At 48.7% G+C, this 20,846-nt stretch overlaps 1 protein-coding gene and 1 long non-coding RNA gene across 11 annotated transcripts in view; both read right to left on the minus strand.

Moving 5' to 3' along the window:
- Positions 1–766: 766 nt before the first annotated feature.
- Positions 767–12,601, minus strand: LOC131499615 (uncharacterized). Of its 3 annotated transcripts, none has more exons than XR_009255976.1 (4): positions 10,590–12,601; positions 2,234–2,433; positions 1,570–1,739; positions 767–1,410 (listed from the first exon to the last, which is right to left on the minus strand). It is a non-coding gene; the product is annotated as an uncharacterized LOC131499615 (long non-coding RNA). The 3 variants fall into 3 exon arrangements; XR_009255977.1 differs by lacking the exon at positions 10,590–12,601 and adding an exon at positions 8,825–10,131 and having other exon boundaries at positions 1,570–1,734; positions 2,234–8,576; XR_009255975.1 differs by lacking the exon at positions 10,590–12,601 and adding an exon at positions 8,825–10,131 and having other exon boundaries at positions 2,234–8,576.
- An 11-nt stretch (positions 12,602–12,612) lies between these two features.
- The window catches only part of LOC131499612 (tigger transposable element-derived protein 1-like), a 35,606-nt gene continuing 27,372 nt past the window's right edge, over positions 12,613–20,846 (minus strand). Inside the window, exons 3-5 of one of the 8 annotated variants that reach the window (XR_009255973.1) lie at positions 19,732–19,811; positions 16,964–17,078; positions 12,613–13,668 (exon numbers count right to left, since the gene is read on the minus strand). Coding sequence is in view for 1 of the 8 variants with exons in the window: in XM_058707714.1 (XP_058563697.1) it covers positions 17,021–17,078; positions 19,732–19,811 (138 nt within the window). In the remaining 7 variants the exon portion in view is untranslated. Of the gene's footprint in view, positions 17,079–18,078; positions 18,194–19,731; positions 19,812–20,846 lie in introns of all 8 variants that reach the window. The other 7 variants (XR_009255972.1, XR_009255969.1, XR_009255968.1 and 4 more) reach the window with 7 other exon arrangements.

Here is a 20,846-nt window from a genome sequence, read left to right on the forward strand (position 1 = left end):
GCCACCTGCCTGTGCCTGGGAAGGGTGGGTCCATCACCTCACAGAACCTCAGGGCTGGGTGGGAACAACACCTTGGTGGAAGGATGGTGCTGAGCAGGCAGAACCAGCAGAGGTGTCGCTGTGTTAGAGCCACAGGTGAATGTCCAATCACAGTTCATCCTTTGGGGCCATGGTTTGTTGCCATAATAAAGAGACCTGAAATGCAGTGGCTTAATGAAGGTGGACATCTCTTTACTTCTAATATAACATTGCCAGAGGTGGACAGGCAGACCGTGGGCAGCGTGGCATCTGTGGGAAGGAAGGACATGCTCACAGATTCAGTGGGACAGGAAGTGGCACGCATCAGCTCTGTCACATACCACTGACCAGAACTTAGTCACGGGGCCACTTGCAGCTGCAAGGGGAGCTGGGACGTGCAGTCGCTACCTGAGTGACCGCGAGCCCAGCTACAAGGATACTACATTAAGGAAGGGGAAATAGATAGGAGTGCTGAATTAGGAACTGCCCCCAATGCTCTAGTGTAATTAACACTGTAATAAACGTACTTTTAAACCACTCACCCACTAGAATTCTAAATTGACAATACCCCGTGCTGGCGAGGATGTGAAGCAGCTGGTGGGGGCAAGAAATGGCACAGCTGCTTTGGAAATCGGTTCAGCAGCACCATTCGAGGCAGATAGGCACATGCCCTCTAACCTGCCAGTCTCTCTTCTGAGTGTTTACCCAGCAAAACTGAGGGCAGATGTTCACCAAAAGGCGTGTGCAAGAATGCTCATAGCAGCTTTATTGTAACCTCAAATTAAGAACCATCCAAGCGGACAAAGGAATCCCGGAGTGTTCACATGGTAGAACACCACTCAGCCACAGAAAATGAAGGGTCCACGCCAGGAAACAGATGAATCTCTGAGACATGGTTCTGAGTGTCAAGAGTCCACACAAAAGTGTGCAGTCTATATGTTCTGTCCATCAAGTCTGGTTAGAGGCCCCTCCCCGGAGCATTCCCAGTGGGCAGAGGTGGATGGCAGCCAGCACTGTGCCCTTGACACCCTGGGGCTTGAGTTCCCCCCCGCCACCAACATGCAGGACATGTTGGCCTCCTTGTCCAGACAGGTGATTGTCCAAACAGGGGCAGGTGGCTTTAGCAGGGGTGGGAGCATGTATTTTCATTTGTCCCGGTTGATAGGCCAGGTGAGTGCTTCCCTCCAGGGGAAGCTGCCAGATGCTTGCCAGGTGGCCCAACCACTTACACTCACATTGGCACTCAGCTTCCGCTGCTGGGTCCTGCCCAGTGTGCATGCCCATCTGTTTTGGGGCTGAATTCCGAGGAGATGCTCCCGGCATTTCCCAAATGTATATGGTGACAGAAGATTTCACATTTCTGGTGGAGGAACCACACCAGCCTGGAAGGCCCTGCAGATAGGTGGAGATGAGTCCCCAGACACATGGGCACAGGGTTCTGATCCAGATTAGCTGGAAGTCCCATGTGCGGGCTGATCCCCACTTTGGGGAGCTCCCGGAGAAGCTGTCCTTGCAGCTGGCCCTGCCTGCATTCACGTGGCCTCATCTTACCTGCTGGAGAGGATCTGCAAGGCCATCGATGCCTCAGCAGGGTTCTGTTGGGTGGAGACTGGGCATGAATTCCTTGGATCATTTTGTTTCCAAGACAAAGTGTGAGAAGCAGGATTTAAATGATGGGTTATTGTTGGCTTCATTGCTCACATTTTCATGTTCTTCCTTCTCTAATCCAAACAGAATCAAGATTTGAACTTATTTAGGAGATCTGAACATAGACCCTGCTTGAAATTAGAAGCCATATCTAGAACCACCCCACCCACCTAACAGCACACTCATGGAAGACAAGGGACCTGGAGGGTGTCACATCCAGATGGAAGAGAGGTGGGAAACTGCCCACCGACCCTGAGGATTGTGGAGGCCACCTGCAGGCAGGAGGGGATCTGGCCAGGCAGCTATGTCCTGGGGTGGTCGGGGGTTGGGCTTTGGACAGTCGACCTCTCCCTGGGCTCCCACAGTTCCCGAGGTGGGCTCTGTGGCCCATGGGACTCCTGAGGCTCCCACTGAAGGGGCCGTGCAGCTGTACCTGCTTCTCTTGGGACACCTGCTCAAGTAGTGTCCATGTGACAAGCTGGACTGTGAGGGTACCCAGCAGAGAGACCACATGGGGGATAGAGACAGAGACAGAGACTGAGAGAGAGAAACAGAGACAGGGCCTGACCTGTGCACAGCAGGTTGTTCAGACGCCACATTCCAGCCTCTGCAGCCCAAGTCTTGGCCACAAGCACTGATGGGCCCTGGGCTGGATCACTGAGGAGTATGGTGGCTGCCCCTGCTGACCAGGGATGTTGCGTTGCATCTCAGAGGGCTGCTGGGGCCACTGCAAAGAGAATCATCTCGGGCTGTTGGGGGTCCAGGGTCCTGTTGGAGCAAAGGGAGCAGATCCATTGCCTGGCCCTCCATCCTCAGGACACCCTCCCAACATCTAGAAGCTTCTCTGGGGAGGGCAAGGCTGGTGAGAGAGCCACAGGGATGTATGCTGCCAAGGGCAGCTGAGGTTGAACCACAGAACTAGACTTTGCTGGGGTCACCTACCACTGCATCCAAAACACAGAAATGCCCAGATGGAAGCTACAGCATGTATTGTTTTGCACGATTCTGTGCTTGGTAAGTGGGTCCCTGCTGATTTCCCTGGGCCCCGGCAGGCCTGAGTGGGGTGCCTGGGGCTCCACACATGTAAGACTCAACTTCTGCCTGTTCTTCAGATTCCACGCGTAAGTGAGACCACGCAGCCTTTTCCTTGTGTGTCTGGCTTATTTCACTCAGCATAACGTCCTCCAGATCTGCCTGTTCTCTTTTTACAGCTGAGCAATATTCATTCATACATGCATCACTCACTGGATGGACACTTAACCTGTTTCCATGATGGGCCATTGTGAACAATGCTGCCATGAATGTGGGGGTGAAGAGATCTCTTCCAGACAGTGATTTCCTTTCCTTCGGGTAAATCCCCAGGAGGGGATTTATGGACCATCAGATGGTTCTATTTTTAACTTTTTGAGGACTCTTCATGCTGTTCTCCACAGTGACTACACCAGTTTGCATTCCCACCAGGAGGGTTCCTTCTTCTTCACATCCTCATCAATACTTGTTATTTTAAAATAATGATGATTTCAACAGTGCCCTCATTGCCTCATTGTCAGTAAAGAGCCAGGATGCTTCCAGGGAGCTGGGCAGTCTTTTGGCCTGGGAGGAAATAGCCAGAATGTCCTGAAATTCATTGAGTGTGGTGAGGCTCTCCTGGCCACCCACTTCCCCCACCCCCACCCCCGAGCTGAACTGCTGGCTTATAGGAATACTTGGCAGGAAGTTAGGGACAGGGGATGGAAGGCAGACAGAAAGAGATGAGAGGCTCAGAAACAGGGAAGATGCTGGAGAGCAGGTGCTGTGTGGGATAGGGAGGCCAGGCTGGAAACGGGTCCCTGCCACCTGTGCTGCTCTGAGCAGGTGGGTTCAAGAGGTACTGTCACCATCCATCGGGTGGAAGCGATGACTTCCCAGCCACCGTGAACCTTTATGGGCAGAGGGGCCATTAGACATGTTGGTGTGTCTCAGGAGGGCTAACCCTAACCTGATCCAGGCCCTGAAACTGCAGATTCTGTGACCGTTTGTAATGATTCATGCCAACAGCCTTTTAGTGTCCATAGGTGTTTCCTCTGTCCACACTCACAGTAGCAATCCTGTGAGCATCAGGTCTGACGGTCCCAAGAATGTAAAGGGACACGGCTTCTTCCAAGTTTCACCGGCTCTTCCATTTCTCTGCTTGTTTCACAGACACCAGGAAAAGGGAGGACAGGAGCAGAGCAGGGACACCGCTGAGGGCAGAGCAGCACCTGTTTGGAGGTCCCACAGCCGCCCACAGCCGCGTGGAAGAACCATCTTGTCACTCATGCAGACCTTCCCTCCAGGGAGGGCATTACAGGACAACAAATCAGAAGTTACATTCTTGGGCTTTCTTCTGAGGTAAACCTCCAGCAGTGTAGGATCTGAATCCAGAAAGATCCTGAGGGAAACTCTCCTCTTCATGTTCCAAGTTGGATTAGAGCTTCCCTGGATCCAGTCTTGTCGTGCAGCCTCTCAGGGTGTCAGTGGCTCAGCTGCACCTGCTGTAGGCCTACACACCCATTCTTCCTTCCTGGGAGGTGGTGCCCCGGGGTCCTTCCCTGCCAGTGCACCGGGTCTCCCCAGGAGGGCTCGGCCTCATCTCTTCCTTGCAATTTGCAGTGTCCTGTGACAGGGGCAAGGGGTGCAAGATCTCCAATCCAGGGTCACCAACAGACCGGGTGGGGGCACTTGATGCCGACAGAATCCAAAGGCAGAGATGTGAGTGGAAATGACACAAGAAAGTAATTCATTTCAGTGATGACACCAGGAAGACAAGAGACCAACATCTCAGAGACTATATCCCAGGAGCTGAAAATACATCCTGGCTTATGTTAGGAAAATGTAAGATAGAGGCCCCCGGCTGCATGCAGGGGAACTGAAGATGGATGGGTGCGCGCAGGGGGGCAGGTGTGTGCGTGAAGGGGAAAAGTGAGTACGTGCAGGGGGGCCAGTGGATGTGTTCAAGGAGGCAGGGGCAGGTGGGTGCATGCAGGGAGTGGGAGGGAGCATGTGGGGCAACAGGTGGGTGGGTTCAGGGAGGCAGAGGTGCATGCAGGGACATGTGGGTGTGGAGAGAGGGGCAGTGAGGTAGGGCTGTGCATGAGAGAGGTAGGTGGGTGCATGTGGGGACCATGCGGGTGTACACAGGGAGGTGAAAGTGGTTGGGTGCATGTAAGAGGGCAGGTGGGTGCACGCAGGGGGAGTGAAGGCAGATGAGTGCGTGCAGTGGGGCAGGGGGCAGGTGGGTGTGTGTAGAGGGGCAGGTGGGTGCATGCAGGGTGCAGGTGGGTACATGCAGGGGGCCAGGTGGATGTATGCATGGGGGTGGATGCATGCAGGTGGGTGGTGTACAGGGGGGCCACATGGTGTTCGGGGCTCAGTTCTTCTGGTACAAACCCAACTGAATGGTGCCAGCAGGAATAAAGTGCTTCCTGGAAAGAAAAGCCTCGGTGTCATGACTCCCTGTGAGAATCCTGCTACAATAAGGGTGTCGCCCTTTTAGAACAGAAGAACGACTAAATCTCAAGAAACTCTTACCAAAAGAGAGGACACACACTTAAATCCTCATAACAACCATACCCTCATTTACTATGCTTGCCTGACAACAACACTAAACTTGCCTTCCCACCACCCAAAATCTTTTGGTCTTTAGCTGAAGAGAGCATTTAGGGTGAGGACTGGGCCACATCGGGGAGTTACTCCGTTTTCCTGGGTATCTGCCATATACAGGACATATGCAAGTTAACTTCTGTTTGTTTTTCTCCTGTTAGTCTATTCAGCAATAAAAGTAAATGAACCATCACCCCATACAAAGACATGGATGAACCTTACCTGTATCCTTCTAAGTGAAGGACTCCTGTCTGAAAAGGCTACATACTATGTGATCCCATTCATAGGGGATTCTGGAAAAGGCAAAACTAGAGATGATAAAAGGATCAAGTGGTAGGGGTTGGAAGTATTCCATGGTATTTGAGTGATTTATACCTGCCACTATGCATTTGTCAAAACCCAAGCATTTTTACATCCAAAAGAGTAAATCATAATCCTCTAAAATAAAGTTATTTAGGATGTGGGAGTGTCACAGGATGGTGTAGGGGCCAAGGGTAGGTCACCCCAAATGTGCCACTTTGGCATATTGATTACATTTTTTTTAATTTTCAAATTTATTCATATTTGAGAGAGAATGAGCAGAGGAGAGGCAGAGAGAAAGGAAGACACAGAATCTGAAGCAGGCTCCAGGCTCTGAACTGTCAGCACAGAGCCCAACATAAGCCTTGAACTCGGGAATGGGGAGAAGTCAGACACTTAACTGATAACCTTGCTGGATAGAGTACTCTTGGTTGCAGGGTAGTGGGGGGGGGGGGGGGGGGACGGGGATTCTTCAGCATCTTGAATACATCATGCCACTTCCTTCTGGCCTGCAAAGTTTCTGCTGAAAAATCAGCTGATAGCCTTATTGATTTCCCTTGCAGATAACTGTTTTCTTTTCTCTTGCTGCCTTTAGAATTCTCTCTTTATCATTTTTTGCCATTTTAATACTATGTGTCTTGATGTGGACCTCCTTGGGTTGATTTTGTTGGAGGCCCTCTGTATGTCTTGGATCTGGATTTCTGTTTCCTTCCCCAGATTCAGGAAGTTTTCAGCTATTATTTCTTCAAATATATTTTCTGCCCTCTTTTATCTCTTCTTCTGGGATCCCTATAATGTGAATGTTATGATGCTTGATGGTGTCACTGAGTTCCCTTAATCCATTTTCATTCTTCATTATTCTTTTTTCTCTCTCCTGTTCAGCTTGATTACTTTCCACTACTCTACCCTCCAGGTTGCTGATCCATTCTTCTGCTTCCTCTAGTCTACTATTTATTCCCTCTAGTATATTTTTAATTTCAGTTATTGAGCTCTTCATCTCTGATTGGTTCTTTTTTTCTATCTCTTTGTTGAGGGTTTCATTGAGGTCCTCTACTCTCTTCTCCAGTCCAGTATCTTTATGGCCATTACTTTTTTTTTTAATGTTTATTTTTGAGAGAGAGAGAGAGACAGCGTGAGCAGGGGAGGGGCAGTGAGAGAGAGGGAGACACAGAATCCGAAGTAGGCTCCTGGCTCTGAGCTATCACCACAGAGCCCGATGCAGGGCTCAAACCCACGAACTGCAAGATCATGACCTGAGCCAAAGTCGGACATTCAACCAACTGAGCCACCCAGGCGTCCATCTTTATGAGCATTACTTTAATTTCTCTATTGGGCATATTACTTATCTCCATTTCACCTAGCTCTTCTGCTGGGATTTTGTCCTGTTCTTTTATTTGAGACATATTCCTCTGTCTCCTCATTTTTACTAACTCTCTGTGTCTGTTTCTATGTGTTAGGAAAGTTAGGCATGTGCCCTGCTCTTAAAAGTATTGGCCTTATGAAGAAGAGGTCCTGTGGGGCCCTGCAGTGCAATTATCCCTGTTCGCCAGAACCTGGTGCTTCAGGGGTATCTATGTGTTGCATGTGTCCTACTGTTGTGGCTGAGCCACTTTTTCCTTCAGTCTGGTCATCTGCAAGGGCTCCCTTTGCCTGTTGTGGGCAGGGTTTGGTCTCTATGTTGTTAGTGAGCCAGTCTGGAGCTACCTTAGGCTAGACTTGAGTCAGACCAGGCACTTGCTAGAGCTGCAGTAGCACAAAACTGCAGGGCATGCTATCTGTCCTGTTCCCTGAGAAGGGGACATTGCCTACTGTCAGGTCAGATGTCTGCCCCCAGGCCACTGCTGGAGCTGCAATCTGACTAGTCTGTGTGGTTATCTTCCCCTCTCCCCAGTTCAGAAGTCACTTTGGAGTGGTGGTGGCTCCTGTCGGGGCCATTTGCACACTGCCAGGCTTGTGGCACTGCTTTGAATGGACTCCTGATGAGGGCAGGTCCACAGTAGAACATGGGGGTGGGGTGCACAGTGTTAGCAAGGTCTATGCCTGTCTTCTGGAGACACTTTTGAAAATTCCTGCCATCAGACTGGAGGGGACAGGTCTGCATGGAGGTGGGGTGCACAGTGCCAGCAAAGTCCGCACAGTGCTGCTGCGGGAGGGGACCTGCAGCTATCCGAGAAAACTGCCTAGGCTGAGATAGAGGGGGTGGATCCACAGAAGAGCATAGGGGATAGGGCACACTGTTGACAAGCTAGGTGGAGAGGGTTCATGCTCTGCTGGTTCCCTCAGGTGTCCATGTATCTAGACTGGGGGGCAGGGGAAGGAAATGGTGCTTGACAGTTCTTTTGTTGTTGAAGTCTCCCAAAGATCTCGGCCCCTCCAGCATATCTCTGTGATTGGTAAGCAAACCTCCCTCCCTAATAAACTAGGCATTTTTCAAACTGCTGTTTCTATGCTGTATCTCAGTGGAACTGTTTGTTGCGCTCTCTCTTTAAGGGCAAGTACTCAGTTTCCTCTCACCCTCCACCTTTCCTAGAGCCAAAACCACTGTTTTTTAAAGTCCCAGATGTTAAGCCCAACTGATTGTAAGAACTCACGAAATTAGGACCCTCTGGTTTTCAAAGCCAAATGTTATGGGAATTCAACTCTCCTGTGTGGGTTCCCCAAGCCTAGGGTGCCTATTGTGAGGGTCAGTTTCTCTCCCTTCTCTGTGCCTGCCCACAGTGTCTCTTCCTCCTGCAGACAGTCTCACAGGTCAGTTTGGCTCCCAACCACATCTCCACCCCTCTTACCCTCTTCAGTGTGGCCTCTTCTCTACACTTAGCTGTGGAGAGCCTGTTCTGCCAGTATTTGGGTCATTTTCTGGGTTATTTACACTGATGTGGGTGTTAGCTGTTGCATCCATGGGATGAGGTGAGCTTAGAATCCTCCTACTCCACCATCTTCCCCAGAAGTTGAGCTATTGTCATTTTTATAAAGGACTTTTAAAAGTGTACCTACAGGAGGGGCGCCTGGGTGGCGCAGTCGGTTAAGTGTCCGACTTCAGCCAGGTCACGATCTCGCGGTCCGTGAGTTCGAGCCCCGCGTCAGGCTCTGGGCTGATGGCTCGGAGCCTGGAGCCTGTTTCCGATTCTGTGTCTCCCTCTCTCTCTGCCCCTGCCCCGTTCATGCTTTGTCTCTCTCTGTCCCAAAAATAAATAAAAAACGTTGAAAAAAAAATTTTTTTTAAAAAATAAAAGTGTACCTACAGGAGCATCGGGGTGGCTCAGTCGGTTAAGCATCCAACTCTTGATTTCAGCTTCGGTCATGATTTCACAGTTCGTGACATCGAGCCCTGCTTCAGGCTCTGGTCTGACAACGTGGTACCTGCTTGGGATTCTCTCTCTCCATCCTTCTCTGCCCCTCCCCCTGCTCTCACTCTCTCTCTAAATAATAAACTTTAAACAAAAATAAAAACAAAAGTGTACATATAAGTAATTTGTGGTCTGCTACTTTAATTTTTTTAATATTTATTTGAGAGAGAGAGAGAGAGAGAGAGCATGAGCAGGGGAGGGGCAGGGAGAGAGGGAGACACAGAATCCAAAGCACGCTCCAGGCTCTGAGCTGTCAGCACAGAGCCCAATGCGGGGCATGAATCCACAGACCACGAGATCATGAGCCAAAGTCGGATGCTTTACCAACTGAGCCACCCAAGCGTCCCTGTGGTCTGTAGTCTGTTACTTTAACCTAACATAAAAGTGGGCATCTAATTAGACCACATTATTTTCAACATTTCTATGAAATATAATGTTACAACCATTGGACATTTGGGTTATTTCTGGGTTTTCTCTGTGAAATGAAGTACTTTAAAGCAACATCTGTGCATCCAGTCTGCTTTTGTTTGTACTTTACCAGTGATATAACCTTTGGCAATTACATCAATATCATCATCTATAGGAGGGAGATAATGGTGTGACCCACCTCTGAAGGTAGTGGTGTGAATTAATTACACATTATGTGCTAGAAAATGTGTCTAGCCCATAGAAAGCATTTAACTAATATACACTATTCTAAGTGTGGATTTTAATAACATAATAATGAACATCAGCAGGCATTAAGTTCTGATTTATTACCCCAATCTCATGATTGCCATATTAATTCCCAGCACAGTACTCAAGAGACTTTTTAATGGTTTGTATCTCCCAGATTGGAGGCTTCACAAAGAGGACACTTAGGGTAAGAACTCATCCTTACTCAGCAAGAACTATCTCCCAGATATCTAGGTGAATGAGGCCTGAGAGTGTCAGGGTGAGGGGGGGCGGGGGGGGGGGCGGTGCAGAAGGCAAACAAGGACAGAGATCTGGGTCAAGTGACAAATACCTCTTGGATATTAGTGACAGACAGAAAGGCTGCCAGCATACAGAGTCACTCCTGTGTAGATAAGACTACCATACCTACAGGAAAGAGATTTTTGACATGGGATGCCCAGCCAGCTCAGGGAAGAAATTTTGGGAATACAGTAAATGTGGCAACAAATGAAGTGCCTGCTCAGCCCCCACCCTCCCCCCCCCTTTTTTTTTGGACACTGCAGAACTCAAAATGGAAAGAAACCATGTATATGCAGTAAACATGGAAAAGCCTTTAGCCAGGGAACCATTCTCCTTTTGAAACATGACATAATTCATGCTCAAAAAGATTCTAATAAATGTGGGAAAGTCCCTCATCAGAAAACATTCTTTATTCAAGAACATAGTTGGTACCAGAAGAAAGTTTTTCTAATGCAATGAATGTGGGAAATTTCTCTCTTCATGTCTTCTCCTGTACCCATTTTCAACTCTCACTGCCTCACTCACCCTCTTGCAGGAAGCCTTCTGTGGTAGATGCCTTTCCATGCCTCCAGAATACCTGCACTCCCTCAAACATTGATGTTTCCCTGCATTCCTCTAGGCAAGGATGCCTGCTGATTCATGGCATGGTCCAAGAGCCCAACATGAGCAGCTGAAAGAAGGGTTGGCCAGGCACCTACTCACTTGCCTCCAGATCTGGCTGAAGATGGAGATCCTCACTTTGATGGACTTTATGGGAACTTCCTCTATCTTCAGGCCCTCCTCTGAGGCCCACACTACCTTCCTATAGGCTCACAAGTTCCACAGAGTTCTCTCTTCTGGCTGGATGGATATCTGAAGGAAAGAAGAAAGGAGACTGGGGGAGTGGGAGCTCACAGCAAAAGCCAAGTCCAGGGATCCCTGGAGCCAAGATCTGCTCACCCTTTCCATGAGCCACCTGCCCTATTCATTGTACCTCTAGCCATCTGAGTCTCCCCCCGGGAAAGCCATGCTCCATCTCTAGCTGGATGCCACATTCCAGGGACAGGATCCTCCTCACTGAAGCTAGGAGTTGAGCCTCTCTGCCCTGTCCCAACACCATATTCATCCCTTGCCTGGTCCTATTACCCATGTGTCTCCTCCCAGATACTGGCTATGGCCACTCTCCTCCTGTCCCTCCTAGCTCTAACCCACAGATATGTCCTGATGAAGCAAACTCTAGACAGAACCTAATATACACAGTCAAATAAAAACAGTTCTTTATTGAACACATTTACGCTGAAGTCAACCAACCCCTGACCACAGATAAAGCCCATTTGGTGATCAGTACAACAATGCAAAGAAAGTGAGGCAGAGGCTCAGGTTCCAGGTTCCTCATGTCAGAAGTTTCTGATTCACAGAGAGCAGGGCTGCAGAGACCTTCATCAGCATCTGGTCATTAATTACAGCAGAAACTGAGATGACACTTGGAGGAAGAGAGGAAACTGGGAGGCTCTGCAGGGACATTTGTTGGTCCCACACTTGACTTTTACATACACACTGCCTGTGTCCCTGCCTGCCAGTGACAGACAGGACCCTTGAGAGTTCCCTCAGGGACCATTCCTCAGGTGAGACCTCCTTGATGGAAACCGAAGCCTCTGAAAACATCGTGAACTGTCTCCTCATGAAAAACTGCCCAATCGTTCCTAGTTTGTTGCCTAATCAATAAAACTGCCCATCTTTGATGGAAAGGATCACACACAGGATGTTTCTGAGCTCAGCCTTCCCTGTCTAAATCCAGGATGGAAATTCTGCCAGTGTCACCAATACCAGGACCAGAAAGTGCTTTGACAGAGTCCAACTTCACTTTCTTAAATGGGAGTCTTGAGGGAAGCAACAAGGCTCTCCTGGACGCCTGAGTCTCCACATTCTCAAAACCCAGAGTCTTTGCCACAGACACGTACACATGTGTCATGCAGGATTCACGTACATGGGCTTCCCCACAGCCCAGAGGGCATACACCACTCTTGGCACCTCCAGCAAGGAGACAGTGAGGCCACCGTCTTCATTCTCAGACCTCTGAGTGTCTATTCTTACACTCTGCAGCAGCTCCTCCAGATCCTCTTCTGTCTCCAGCCTGCCGAGTGCTCCACTGGACAGTGAGGACACTGATAGATCTACTTTGATGTCACAAACAAACATCACCTCATAAGGTGAGCTCCAGATGCTCCGGTTAAGCAATCTGTTCTTCGGGCCACCTGGTGGCTTAGTCAGTGGAACATGCGACTCTTGATCTCAGGGTTGTGGGTTCGAGCCACACATTGGGTATACACATTACTTAAAATAAAATCTTTAAAAATGAAAAATAAAACAAAACAACAAAAAACATTCTGTTCTTCATCACTTGGACAAAGTGTAGCCCCAGGATCCAAGTGCTGGTCCCCTCTGTGTGAACCAGGCACAAGCATGCTCTCCATGTGTTGGTGGCCCTTCTCTAGGCTGCCTGGGCTCTGGCTCAGATGGTGCTTTCTGGTCATAATTGTTAAGCCACTCCATGTGCCTTTAAATACACCATTCACCTCATTTGCAAAGTATCTTCCATTCCCAGACTGGAGAACAGCAGGGGCCCCATAGATGCAGAAGATGTCTGGCAGACATCTGGCCACGTCCGCACCACTACTGCTGGTCAGAGTACTCAACTGGACAAATTTGGTTGTGTGTCCCTGGTAGACCATGATGAATTTATAGCTTCAAGTATAGTAGTATGGCTTCCCGTGTCACATTCTTATATCTCCTTAGCTCTGCCAGCATCCTAGGCTTCCCTCCATGCCCAATGCTAACATGGGCCTCATGTGCTACATGTTCTTGTTTTTAATACAGTAGCAAAAGCTCATGTTGCCTCTGACAGGGGGATAACTGGCATTTCCTTGTTCCCAATACAGATAACAAATCACTTCAGGCAGCGGAGCAAGAGGGTAGACTTCCTCTTTTGTAGTTTGGTATGTTTCACTTGTTCAATGATCTCACTGTACTTGTCACTTGTGAAATACATGGAATTGTCTTCTCTCTTTTTAGACAGCAAAAGGTCAAAACAATGACAAAACTGTTTGGCATCACACCCAAGATCCTCCCTGGATGCACTTGGGAGCTGTGATAACAGTGGGGAGCAATACCAGGTGGAAAGTAATGCAGGCACAGTTTACCAAAAACGCTCAGCCAGGTCTCCCTGCCGGGGCAGTTGGGCACTCACTGACCAGCAGGCTTGGACTCCTAAATGGAAATGGGCCACATGCCCCACACCCCATGGCAAACTAACAGCAAGTGACTCCTCCCTTATCTGATTAACATATCCAAAAATGGTGTTTAAAATCAATCTTTCATCTGACTGATTTTTGTTGTTGTTGTTGTTGTTGTTGTTGTTGTTGTTGTTGTTGTTCATCTGACTCTGATTCTACACTGAGTGGTGCAGACACCCAAATGGGAGTAGCTGACCGGCAACCCTGGGATCTCAAGATACACCCACAGTAGCCACTCCCAGGAGAAGCCAGAGCTCTGGGTGTCCAAGATGGCCCAAGTTTTGGGATAGAAGAATTTCCTGCTCAGGTGTGATAGGTCCAGCCAGCAGGTAGTACTCATTTCATGTATGTAATATGAGCTGGAGTCTGGACATATGCCCGCCAGGTGTGCACAGGTGTGTACAGAAGGCAGATGGGAGATGTGTGGGCATCTAGGCTTGACAGCAAAACCTTCAGGCCAAATTTAAACAATAACCAGTCCTCTAGAGAAGCCCTCCATCTCACTACTCCTGTGGAAAGAAGGTAGTCTCGAGTAAAGACCTTCTGCAGCAGGAACCCATAGCTGGAGACAGACCACTCACCTGAGGGCCTGTATGTCCACCAATAAGGCCAACCCACTCCCCAAAATCCGCATCCTTACCCAAACAGGTCACATCCCCAAAGGTCACCTTCTGCAGAGCAATCGGTGGCCCCCAGCATTCCCTTGTGGGATCCACAGCCTTTTCTCCAAATGCCACCACTGTCTGGAATGAGCCGTGTCCACAGGGAGAAGAAAGTCAAAAGGGCATGGCAGGTATCAAATGGAAACCGGTAAAGAGAGGAGTGCAAGGCAGAGAGAGCAGGGGAGGAGACAAGAAGAAAGGAAGAATTAGCATCCAGTTCTGGCCAAGGGACACCTGCAGCCATGAGGATGCCCCTTGCTGGGGGCTTGGAGATCTGGTGAGTGCTCTACCTCTCTAGCTCACCCACCAGTCTCTCCTCTCTCTCCCCAACCAATCAGATGGGGCACAGCATCATTTCAGAGAACAGGACAGGGTGACAATTAGCATCCAATTGCTAATCAGTTCCTTGTTGGACAGGTCTGCCCCAGGGCTCTAAAGCAACTCAACCACATCTGCCTCTGCCACCTCTCTGAAACCTGCAACATGTGTCAGTGCCAGGATGTCCTGCCGGATCTGTTGTAGAGTTTCCACATGCAGCCTGCTGGCCTCCCGCTTGACGCACTGAGGCCACAGCTTTCTCCACCCCCTACTCAGCGTCGCTGGTGGGACCTCCTCCCAGGACTCAGAGATGTTGTAGACAGCATCAAGGATGCTGTTTACTCGCCAGAAGTCAAAGACCACAGACTGCTGGTCCCTGCCTCCCACCCTCAATGCCAACAGGCAGAAGACCCTCCATAAGTAGCAGGCCTTGAAGGTGGCAACAATGCCCTGGTTCTTGGGCTGGATGAGGGCCGTCATGTTCTTGGGCAAGTACTCCACATACACATGGTCGGAGAGGTTGTCCAGGTTCCCAGGGTGGCCAGGGACACTGTCCAAGACAAGCAGTGATGGGCAAAGAACCTCTCCACAACTGGGCAGAAGAAGTGTACAAACCACTCCTGGAAGATGCTCATGGTCACCCAGGCTTTCTTGTGTGAACGCCACACCACAGGCAGGTTGGGCTTGGAGAAGCCCTTGAGGGTGTGAGAGTTCTCTGAGGGATACACCAGCAGCAACTTCAATGAGATCGCCAGCCGCACTGCCACTGAGTAGCAGCGTCAGGATATCTCAGGCAGCTTTGCACCCAGGGGCTGATTTCTCCTCCAGGGAAAGGAACGTCCTGTCAGGCAGTCGCTTCCAGAAAAGCCCAGTCTCATCCACGTTGAACACCTACCATGGTGTGTAGCCACCCTCCTGGATCACTCTCTGAAGCAGGGCAGGGTACCTGCACACAGATGCAGCAGTTGTGCCCATGGCCTCGCAGCCCCCAGCCTCACCACCCACCCCAAGGCATGCAGGCTTTGGCATGCCTTAAAACACGCGAACCACCCACAACTGCCCCGAAGGTCTCCAATTGGGCACCCGTGCCCTGCTCCCACTTGAGGTCCTCGAACAGGCTGCAAGCCTTCTCCTGGACGAGCATGATGTTGATGAGCACATTGAGCTCATTCTGGTCATTGATCCACACGCTTAGCTTCCACTCCATATTCTCCATCACCAGGCTGCAGCTGTGCATCAATTTGGTGGCCGCCTGCAGTGTGGCCACCTGGGAACTGGCTCGGATCTTCTCCTTGTTGTCACGAATGGTAGCCATGGTGGAGGTGGAGAGCCCCAGCGCATTCCTGATTCTGCTGAGCTTCTCTCCAGCTTCAAAGAGCCAAAACACCTCAAGCTTATCCTGCAGGTTGATAGCCTTGTGGTCCCACTTGGTGCATGGGCACTGGCTTGTGCTGGGTGGCCTCTTCAAAGAGATCTTCAGCCCAGAAATGGTAGAGGAGGCTCTGTCTGCATCACTCTCTCCAGACACAGCTAAAGAATAAGTGTGTTCCCACCCTGTGACTGCTGATTTCAGTGCCACTGCCACCCTGGCCCTGACCCTCTGTAATATGGGAAGAAAATTTTACTAGTGGGAAGTCCAGACAAGTTTGGATAAAACCTGCTAAAGACCATTGATAAATCTCTTTCATTTGGCCACAGAGCAATGGAAGAACTCTGGTCCCATAGACTAAATTAACTTACCCTCAGTAATGGAGCAAGCTTCTGAAAACCCATTACCTCTTTACAACAATGCCTCCCAATGGGCACACTGTTCCAAATCACCCACTTCAACCCACCTCCTGAAGGATCCAGTGTGATACAATACATAACACACTGATGTCAGACCAAACACAGAAATCAGAAAGTAATGGGGGAGAGGTGGGGGGCGCTCAGCACATTGTAGCAGGGTACAAAAATTTACAACAACTGTACGTAAAACTGAACTCTGAGCTTCCAGGCATCCAAGGAGGAAAACAAAAAGCTGTCCTGCTAGAATAAACACATTTCATGGCTCTGAGCTTGCAGAGACCGTGAACAACGTAATTAAGGATATCAAAATGCATGGTTTTTGTTCTGTTGTTGTTTTGTTTTGCTAGAGGGAATAGCTAACCTTTGAACAACAAACAGGTTTGGGGCACCAACCCCCCTCCAAGCAGTTGAAAATCCACTTATAACTTCTGACTCCCCAAAAACGTGATCACTAATTAACTACTGTTGACTGGAAGTTTTACCAACAGCATAAGCAGTCAATTAACACATATTTTGTATATGTATTAGACACTGTATTCTTACAATAAAGCTAGAAAAAATGTTATTAAAAACACAAAGAAAATACATTTACTGAAGTATACTCTATTTATAAAATAAAACCCACGTATAACTGGACTCAGGCAGTTCAAGCCCATTCTATTTAAGGGTCAACTATACATGGGCATGGTAAAATGACCCAGACAGGCTACTGTGGAATCAGGCAAGGGGCCTAGAGGCAGTAGGGAAACTCATTTCCCTAGTAGCCTTCCACAACAAGGCCGACCAGTTTCTTTCAGGAACAGCATCTCTCACAGTTGAGCTTTGCACTACTGACTTGTGACTGGAGTTTCACAGTGAAGCATCCTGGCTATGCCCAAGAGCTATCAGCATGTCAGTGACTCACAGAAAGTCTCTTGAGCCCAGCTTGGGTACATGTGGACAGGGCAACTGTAGGAGTTCTCAGGTTTTGCAGTCTCTCAGGAAGCTCCAGGAATGACAGTCAGGGGTGGGGAGGGCCAGGGTGTGGCCCACTCACCTGGCAGGAGACCCTGGGCATGCTCCTTGGCTGATCTGCTCTCCTTCCCATGTGGGCTCAGTCCATGTCTGTGAGCAACACCCTCTCTCCTCCTGGAGAAGCCCCTGGGTTACTGCTAGGACCACAAACACACAAGTACCCTGTGACACAGAAGCAAGCTTTGGTCCCTATCTCATGGGGCAGAGCCATCCCTGGGGAGACTGTACAATGCCCAAGGACCAAAAAGGTCCCTCCACTTCAAGGCAAGCCTGACCAAGGAATGGAAGGCCAGCTATTTGTCACAAAACACCTCAGCTTCCCTTCCTGCCCAAAAGAGACAACCATGCAGGGCTACCATGAGGACTGAAGGTGAAACAGGCCTCCACAGTGCTCAGCACCAAAGCAGGGGATCCAAGGACATCCATGTGCTGAAAAGCCATAAGGGCAGAGGAGGCAAAGAGGAGTGGCAGCTAGGACAGGTGTGTGTGTCCTGGGGTGGGCAAGATAAATGACTCCTAAAAAGCCACTAAAAGGGAAGGGTCAAGCTGCTTCTGACACTGGAAGGGTCCCCAACGGGAGATGGAGTGAAAAAGCAGGTGCAGAGCATTAATGGGGCTTTCTTTAGAAGTGTCTATATACCTACACACACACACACACACACACACGTGTGTGTGTGTATGCTGCATATGTATATTTAAAACAAGGGAGGAAGGACACACAAAGGTTAACAGTGGCCATCTCCAAAGAGGCAGATCAGGTGTGAGGCTTGACCTTTATATATTTTGTTAAGATTTGAATTACTTTATAATGCATATATGTTACATTGTTAGATTTAAAACATAATGGGAGGATAAACTGATAACGATCAGCGTATTGCCTTCTATCTCTTTGCAACAAAAACTATGACTAAATTAATAAGAGAAAACTCACTTTGGGGAAGTCAGGCAAAGACAAGTGGTGGACAGTGAAATGGAGAGGAGAAGCCTGCTAGGGTGGGGACCCAAGAGAAGCAAAGCCAAGATCAAAGCCAACCTAGGAGGCACAGCCAAGGCACCCCAGACACAGGAGAAGAATCTCAACCCCCATTACAGGCCGATGCAGTCAGTCCTGCCCAAAGATATGTCCTCTGGACCTACCGAATGCTGTTTTAAACCGGAAACTGGTGGGGCACATGGCTGGCTCAGTGGGAGGAGCATGCAACTCTTGATCTCAGGGTGGTGAGTTCAAGCCCCATGTGGGGGGTAGAGATAACTTGAAAATAAAATATTCAAACAAAAATTTTTTTAATAAAAAATAAATTATGTGGGGCACCTGGGTGGCTCAGTCAGTTAAGCGGCCGACTTCGGCTCAGGTCATGATCTCGCGGTCCGTGAGTTCAAGTCCCGCGTCGGGCTCTGTGCTGACAGCTCAGAGCCTGGAGCCTGTTTCAGATTCTGTGTCTCCCTCTCTCTCTGACCCTCCCCTGTTCATGCTCTATCTCTCCCTGTCTCAAAAATAAATAAAATGCTTAAAAAAAAATTTTTTTTAATAAAAAAATAAAAATAAATAAATAAATTATGTGGGAATGCAAGCTGGTGCGGCCACTCTGGAAAACAGTATGGAAGTTCCTCAAAAAACTAAAAATAGAACTACCCTACGACCCAGCAATTGCACTACTAGGCATTTATCCACGGGATACAGGTGTGCTGTTTCCAAGGGACACATGCACCCCCATGTTTATAGCAGCACTATCAATAATAGCCAAAGTATGGAAAGAGTCCAAATGTCCATCGATGGATGAATGGATAAAGAAGATGTGGTGTATGTATGTGTGTGTATATATATATATATATATACACACACATGTATATATATGTATATATATTATATATGTATATATGTGTACATATGTATAGATGTATATATATGTGTGTATATATACATATATATGTATATATACACACACACACAATGAAGTATTACTCAGCAATCAAAAAAAAAGAAATCTTGCCATTTGCAACTACGTGGATGGAACTGGAGGGTATTATGCTAAGTGACATTAGTCAGAGAAAGACAAAAATCACATGACTTCACTCATATGAGGACTTTAAGAGGCAAAACAGATGAACATAAGGGCAGGGAAACAAAAATAATATAAAAACAGGGAGGGGGACAAAACAGAAGAGATTCATAAATATGGAGAACAAACTGAGGGTTACAGGAGGGATTCTGGGAAGGAGGATGGGCTAAATGGGTAAGGGGCACTAAGGAATCCACTCCTGAAATCATTGTTGCACTATATGCTAACTCATTTGGATGTAAATTTTAAAAAATAATAAAATAAAATAAAATAAAATAAAATAAAATAAAATAAAATAAAATAAAATAAATAAAAAATAAATTATGAACTGGTGCCAACAATAAAAACCTAGATTCGGGCTTTCCTGATGGCAATGTTTAGCCATACCCAAAAGCAGCAGAGACCAGGCAACCCCGTCTGGTCCCAGACTTACTCCTGTGTCTTTGGGTTTGGGCACTGGGGACCTGAGACTTCAAGACAAGCACCTACTCCACTATTCAGACAGTATAAGCCTGGGGAGACTCCACACTCACAACCAGAAGCTGAAGGAGGCTGCAGGGCAGGCTCCAGGGCCAAGCCTGGGGGTGAGGGGAGGTGGGGGGAGGCTGAGCACAGCTGCTGAAGTGACCCTCCATGGTCTGGGGTAAGGGAAGGTTGTGGGGGTGGGGAGTGGTCAGCAAGATGTGGCATCTTTGAAAGACTTTGAAAGACTCACAGCTTCACAGCTCACCTGAGCTCCATCTGTGAAGAGTTTGGCTGACTCTGCCAGGTCTCCAGACCACTGGTCCTCGGGATGAGACTGGGCCAGCACTGAGGGGAGAGGAAAGTGTTAGTGCCCTCAGCCCCACCCTAAGGACACAGAGGTCAGGCACCCAGGCAGTTAACATGTACCCAGATGCTGGCCCAGGACTCTGAGCTGAATGAGAACAAGGACTGCCATCCAAATCACACAGAACACCCTGCCCTGGCCAACATGCACCTCCTCCTTTGGTCCACATACACATACATACCTTAAGAGTACATCCAAGGCCCCTGAAACCCAAATCACTGAAACACCAAGGAAACAGTCATGAGAGCCTTCCTTTGGCTGCAGCCAGATGTTCAGGAAAGGGTTGACTCAGCAGGCCTGGGTTGTCCAAACCTTGCACATTCCAAAAGTTTGGCCCTTGACCTGCTCCTGAAAGGTAACCTCTTAAGCCCTTGGAATATTCTGCCTCTTAAAGGTATCTCTGTTTACCTAAGGACTTAGGCCAAACCAGATAGTTCATGCTAACAATGTGACTTACAGTGGTGACCCTGCTCCACATTGTACCAACCTGACCTCTGGGAGGAGTTGAGACTGAGTAACTATGGTTAGTACACTCCATACCTATGTAACTGACCCTCAATAAAAACCCTGGATGCCACAACTCGGGTAAGCATCCCTGGCTGCTACACTGTCACATATCATTGCTGTGAGAATTAAGCATTGTCCACATGACTACCCTGGGAAAGGTCATGTGGAAACTTATGCCCACTATCTCCCAGACTATGCACCTTTTTCCATTGCTGAGTTTAATATGTATCTTTTCGCTATAATAAACTATAATCACGAGTATAACAGCCTTGTTGAATTCTGAGACTCCTTCCAGCATATCATTAAGACTAAAAGTGGTCTTGGGGACCCACACACATACCTTGACATTGACAGCCAAGGAAATAGTTTGAGACATTTGGCTTCTGGAATCCCTGACAGCATCACAACAATCATCTCCAAGGCCACCCAGAGAAAGCAAGGGCCAGCCCCTCTACCCTCTCTCACGTGGGGGCATTGGAGGGGCCAGCAATAGGCCGAGACCAGGTAAG

This window comes from Neofelis nebulosa, chromosome 17 (genome assembly GCF_028018385.1).
Source record: "Neofelis nebulosa isolate mNeoNeb1 chromosome 17, mNeoNeb1.pri, whole genome shotgun sequence".
In the NCBI taxonomy this organism is placed as follows: Eukaryota; Metazoa; Chordata; class Mammalia; order Carnivora; family Felidae; genus Neofelis; species Neofelis nebulosa.